Source organism: Melanotaenia boesemani, chromosome 12, assembly GCF_017639745.1.
Source record: "Melanotaenia boesemani isolate fMelBoe1 chromosome 12, fMelBoe1.pri, whole genome shotgun sequence".
In the NCBI taxonomy this organism is placed as follows: Eukaryota; Metazoa; Chordata; class Actinopteri; order Atheriniformes; family Melanotaeniidae; genus Melanotaenia; species Melanotaenia boesemani.
The window spans coordinates 8,410,642-8,416,926 of NC_055693.1; the positions used below are offsets into that span (position 1 = coordinate 8,410,642).

The following is a 6,285-nucleotide window of genomic DNA, read 5'->3' on the forward strand; positions in this document are numbered from 1 at the left end:
TTTGTGATATAAGTCTGGCCAGCAGGGAAACTCATTACAAGCAATCACATATGTTTGTGCACGTGTGTGGATGTGTGGGTGCTCACGAGAGATTGATTACCTCCAGCTTTTCCACATGAACTCTTCACTGTTTGCTTTAATCTATCAGAGTAACCTGAGTGAAGGTAGACCGGGTCTGAAAAGGCTTGTTCCAGCTGATATGTTGAGCACACACGCCCTCACCACTAAACACACACACACAAAAACACGCCTTCTGAGACCTTTGTCCTCCAGAAAATGCAGTGATCTTTATCCCACGTGACCGAGAAAAAGAGCCAGGGGATCAGGAACTGAGCAGCGCAGATTTAGTTTTCAGTTAGTTTGACTTGCTGTGCTTGTGTAGCTGGGTAAAAAATGCAAAAGATTGAAGTGTTAGGACATTTAAACTTGTCTTACACACACAAACACACACTACAGGTTTCACTGAATGAAACTGGTTTCTTTGAAAATGCTCACATTGAAACAGTAATTGTGGGAGACTTTCACCCTGATAAATAATTGTCTGTGTGTAGATTTGAAGTCTTTTTACTTGTGTTTTGATTGTTGACCTCTGTTTGTTATGTGCTAGATTATAAACTTCTGGTTGTGCTGCCTTCTTGGCCAGGTCACTCTTCTAATTTCTAATCTCAGTGAGGTCTTTATCTGGTTAAACAGAGTAGAAATGAAGTAACCTCACTCAAACAGATGTAAAGATGGAGCATTGGGAGGGGGTAGGGGGCACAATGAGCAACAATATTTGCTCCCTATAAAAGAAATGGGAGCAAATATTGTTGCTGCTTATCTTAACAGCTGAACCTTTACTGAAGGTGCTTAAATAGAAAACCACTGGATCCATGAATTAAAATGGTTAAAAGTCTCAGAAGAAATTAATGGATTAAGGTAATAAGGTGGTTATACTGTCCCAGGTGGGTTACATCTGTGCCAATAACTGAAATGTAACCCCAGAATGAAAACTGGAGTATAGATGAATCCAAAGATTAACAAGGTTTTTCCTAAATCTGCTGCACTTCAGCAATCAGCTGCCATATATGCCATGAAAATCATAACAAAAAACTTCATTACACCGAATAAAACCATCAGCTTACCTTCCAGGACCAATAAAGTCTATTCATCCATCTAAGGGGATGTTTTGAACTTTGAGCATTTCCTATGAAAGCTAGAATGAGGCCTCCAGTCTCAAGGCATTACTGAGACTCTATGATCAACACACCAACCCTTAAATAAACCCATATATCAATTTTACTAATTAATTATTAAAGTAATTCAATTAACACAGAACAAACTTATTGGGCATGTTATATAATAAAATGAAACCTTATTTAATATGATTGTTTTATCCAATGTTGGACTGAAAAATCTTTTGAGGCAAACTTGGGATTTGATGAGATACAGATGAGTCTGAATGCAAAAACAGAGGATAGAAAAAAACATATTCTTCACTTAACTGTAAAATACAATATTTGGGTTATAAACAAATAATAAGAATCATACAGCCTGGTGTGAGTGTGTGTAATATTTGTTTCAACACAAAAAAGCTGAATTTGTTGCATTAAATGTGTGAGAAATGACAGACTGACACTTTATATACTGGGAAAAATAATAACAAATACTGCATTACTGTCTGTGTAAAGGTGTGTGGTCTTGCCAGTGGGTGGAGAGACCTGATCCATCATCTGATATCTTAACTATCCTAGTAACTCCTACCTTCTAATGCAGGAAGTCATAAGCACAACTTACTGATGCATTCAAGTGCTGTTGGAAATTAGAGCGTGTCCCAGCTTGCAGTGTGCGTTAGCAGCATTTAGATGCAAAGAGCCTGCTTTTCATTTTCATGGTTTAACTGAGATCCAGAATAATAAACAAATAAAAGGAAAAATAATTAGGAATAATTTTTTTTAATCCAGATTAAGAACTAAAGTTAAAAAGATTATAGAGACAAAATTGAATGTATATAGTTTAAAAGACCAGTATTCAAACACATTCAAATATGAGTAAAAATACATATATTCAACGAGAAATTGTTAAGAATCAAACTCATGAATAATGTTCCTTTTAGCATAATGTTTTATTTATTCATATTTTCAAATGGCTAATTAAACCAGGACACATTAATTAGTGCAGTATTTTAATAAGTCACTGTGAAATCATTCTTACTACATAATACTATAAAAAGTCATGAAGCCAGTTAGCTGATTTACAACAACAACAACAACAACAATAACAATAATAATAAAAATAAAAATACATTTAGCAAATTCAGTAAAGTCCTGCATCAATAGAATTGTCAATATGTTGCATTATATGATGGTATAAAACAGAAACAGAGTCCATACTGTGTAAATATGGCTATTTGTTTGTGTGTTCTCCTTGGCTTTATATAAGAACTTAATGCTCTCCACTTTAACTCTTTTGTCTAGGACATGAAGCTATATTTCTGAGTCCTAGGTGTGACATTTCCGACTTTCCGATGACTATGAACGCATCAGAGCCGCTGCGTGGTGAGGAGGCGCTGCAGCTTCAGACGGACTTTATTTCGTCCTCGGGCGCAGAGAGCGCAGCAGTGGCGTGCTGCCCGTACGTCACATACACGGGACAAGTTTTTACTCTAAAGGACTCTTCGGATTAATTTTGTTTTTTTTTATTTCTCCAAACAACAGGGTGGACACTTTTATTGTTGTTTTTGTTGTTGTTTTAATGTTTTCAAGTTGAGGACGGAATAAACCGACCAGAGAAGACGCATCAAGTGGATTTTACGCATCAGGTTTACGCAGAGCGAAGACTTTTGGATATTTTGCTCCCTTTTAATAGCTACATTGTTGTTATTATTATTTTTTGTTGATTTTTTTTAAATCAATTGCTTATAGTTTTTACTTTTTAAGAGTGGCGCTCACGATGCCACTCTCTGGCGCATGTGACTTGTCAGGAGGACTGGCTGGTAAAAATCTTACAGAGTCGTTAATTTTATTGGAACGTGACTGTCGGATATGAACTTTCTCCGTAAAGGTTGCGGGAGCTTCGGTGAATGATTGACAGCGCTTGCAGGGCGCTGGACGAACTCAATTTACCGTCAGAGTTCAACTTGTTTTGAAGATTAACAGACTGAAAGGTGCCTTTTCTCTTGGAGCTGAATGAGACTGGTTTTGACTGACCCAGGAGAAGTTTTCAGCCATGAACGTGGGTTAAAAGAAGCTCTTGTGCCACCCAGTTATTGTTTTACTTAATATAAAGTTAAAATTAGTCGGATTATTAATATTTATTCCTTATGGTATCAACTGTAAGACTGATGTCGCGCAGCCCTGTTCTCTCACTGGCCCTGATGCTGCTCCTGCTCTGGTATCCTGGTCTCACATTGGGAGCCTCCAAGGACCTGGTGTGTGAACCCATAACTGTCCCCATGTGTAAGGGCATTGGCTACAACTTAACCTACATGCCCAATCAGTTCAACCATGACACCCAGGAGGAGGTGGGGCTGGAGGTGCACCAGTTCTGGCCCCTGGTCCGTATCCGCTGCTCTCCGGACCTACTCTTCTTCCTGTGCAGCATGTACACGCCGATCTGCCTGCCGGACTACCGAAAGCCGCTCCCCCCCTGCCGCTCTGTGTGTGAACGGGCCAAACGAGGCTGCTCCCCCCTCATGAGTCAGTATGGCTTTGAGTGGCCTGAGAGAATGAGCTGTGAGCAGCTCCCCCAGCTTGGTGACGAGATCTTGTGCATGGACCAAAACAGCAGCGAAACTACAACTCTAGCTCCCCCATTCCCCAAATCCACCCCCAAAGTCAGGACCAGACCTCCCAGCTCCTCACAGTGTGACAGGGAGTGCCGCTGCCGTGACCCCCTCGTGCCCATCAAGCGGGAATCTCACAGTCTGTACGGCCGGGTCCAGACCGGACCCCTGCCCAACTGTGCCCAGCCCTGCCACTTGCCTTACTTTTCAGCAGATGAACGCGCCTTCACCGGCTTCTGGATGGGACTCTGGTCGGTGCTGTGCTTCATCTCCACTTTGACCACCGTCGCCACCTTCCTCATCGACATGGAACGCTTTAAGTACCCAGAGAGGCCCATCATCTTCCTGGCTGCCTGCTACCTCTTCGTCTCCTTGGGCTACATCATCCGTCTGGTGGCAGGCCATGAGCGGGTGGCATGTGGTGCCAGCAGCATCAGCAGCAACCAGTTGCACATCCTCTATGACGCTACCGGTCCAGCTCTCTGCACCCTCGTCTTCTTATTGGTGTATTTCTTCGGCATGGCCAGCTCCATCTGGTGGGTGGTGCTGTCCTTCACCTGGTTTCTGGCTGCGGGGATGAAGTGGGGCAGCGAGGCCATCGCTGGATACTCGCAGTATTTCCACCTCGCTGCATGGCTCATCCCAAGCGTCAAGTCGATTGTGGTCCTCGCCCTCAGCTCGGTGGACGGGGACCCTGTGGCTGGAATCTGCTATGTGGGGAACCAGAGTCTGGAGAATCTGAGGGGATTTGTACTCGCACCTCTTGTGGTTTATCTCTTCACTGGCACACTTTTCTTACTTGCTGGTTTTGTTTCACTGTTTCGTATCAGGAGCATCATCAAACAAGGAGGCACCAAAACGGACAAACTTGAGCGACTGATGATCCGCATCGGGCTCTTCACGGTGCTGTACACGGTCCCTGCCACCATCGTTGTGGCCTGCCTGGTCTATGAGCAGCATTACCGGCCGGGGTGGGAGCAAGCCTTGGCCTGCTCCTGCCTGTCTGAGCGCCAACGATCCGGCCTGGGACCGGACTACGCCGTTTTCATGCTCAAGTACTTCATGTGCTTAGTGGTGGGCATCACATCAGGGGTTTGGATTTGGTCTGGAAAAACTCTGGAGTCCTGGAGGAGGTTTGTGGCTCGATGCTGTCCCTGCTGGCCACAGAAAGCCACTGCACCGCCCTCCATGTACAGCGAGGCAAGTTCAGCTTTAACAGGACACACTGGAACTGGACTGACATCAGGGATATATCACAAAGCACCTCTATCTCATATATGAACTGACTCTGAGGACTTAAGCTCATACATTCTGTACATTTCCACTGTTCAGACAATGTGATCATGGACAAAAGTCAGGACTGTGTCCTTCTGTGCTTCTGCTCTGAATTCAAGCTCTCAAAAACTGACAATAAACATAAGGGACTAAAATATTAAGAGATTAAAAAAGGAAAAACAATCAAACAGGATAATTACAACTTAAAGAAAAAGGAAAAGAAGATTTATGTCAGATCTTTGTGAAAAGTAACTCCGACCATAAAGCGAAACGTTTGACCAAACTTGCCAATACTTACAGCAAAAAACAATGAAGCTCCTCATGTTTCTTACTATCTGCTTCTCCCAAGCACTGAGAAAAAAAGCTATTTATTAATGTGCATATTGTATATATTTGTTGTAAGAAAAGATGAGTGATATGTTTAGTTTCTAAATGACTGCCGAACTAAATGTAAGAAATAAATAATACCAGAAATAAATTGTATAAATTGTGCATAATTGTGCTGCTGTAAATCTGTGTGTGTTTGTGTGAACACAAACTGAAAGTGTTGTCATAAACTGTCTTTACTTCGACTTTACATGGATTTTTTTATTTTGTAATTTTGTCTTTATATTGGTTTCTAAGATTACCTCTTAGCTCTGTGATGTTATTAAAGTGTCTGTGAACAGTGAACTAGTTTTGAATGTGTTGTGTGGACATGTGCATGCTTGATGCTACAGTGGTCTTTACCCCCCTCTGCTGGTGAAGAAAGGGACGTTTACTTTATGTTCACAGCAACTTCACACCAGAGATGCTCCAACATTTCTACCATTTGTGTCATATCAGAAAAAGTATTATGTTTAAACAAAAATCTTCTTTAGACAATTCTGCTGTAGACTTCTTTAAATCATATTAAGCATGTTGGGAATCTTTTCTAATAATTTTCTGCCAGTGCCAGGGGTGGGTCTAGAAAATATTTCATGGGGGGTCCAGGAAAAGGCACAGACTTGGACAAGGGTGGCACATGTCAATGATACATTTTTAAGAATAAAAGGGGGGGTCTGTATTTAGGAATTAATGAACTAAAGTGGTCAGTTAATGTAAAAATAAAAGCAAAATTTGCAAAAGCAAAGAGTAAATGATATTTATTTTATCATTAGTTGTTCAAAAAAGATAATCTTGCATTTTATGGCTTTAATCACTGAAAAAGTTTTATCAACCATTCAGCATTATTGGCTGTTTAACTTTGGATGGTCATCAAATCTGGT

At 41.6% G+C, this 6,285-nt stretch overlaps 1 protein-coding gene across 1 annotated transcript; it reads left to right on the top strand.

Moving 5' to 3' along the window:
• The first annotated feature begins 2,430 nt into the window (after positions 1-2,430).
• fzd5 (frizzled class receptor 5) lies at positions 2,431-6,079 on the top strand. Its single transcript, XM_042001287.1, has one exon. It carries the CDS (start codon positions 3,302-3,304, stop codon positions 5,042-5,044), a length of 1,743 nt encoding a protein of 580 aa, XP_041857221.1. The 5' UTR covers positions 2,431-3,301; the 3' UTR covers positions 5,045-6,079.
• Positions 6,080-6,285: the final 206 nt, after the last annotated feature.

Bases quoted from the DNA above. Each gene is read 5' to 3' on its own strand.
- fzd5 (XM_042001287.1), top strand. From the start codon at position 3,302: ATGGTATCAACTGTAAGACTGATGTCGCGCAGCCCTGTTCTCTCACTG.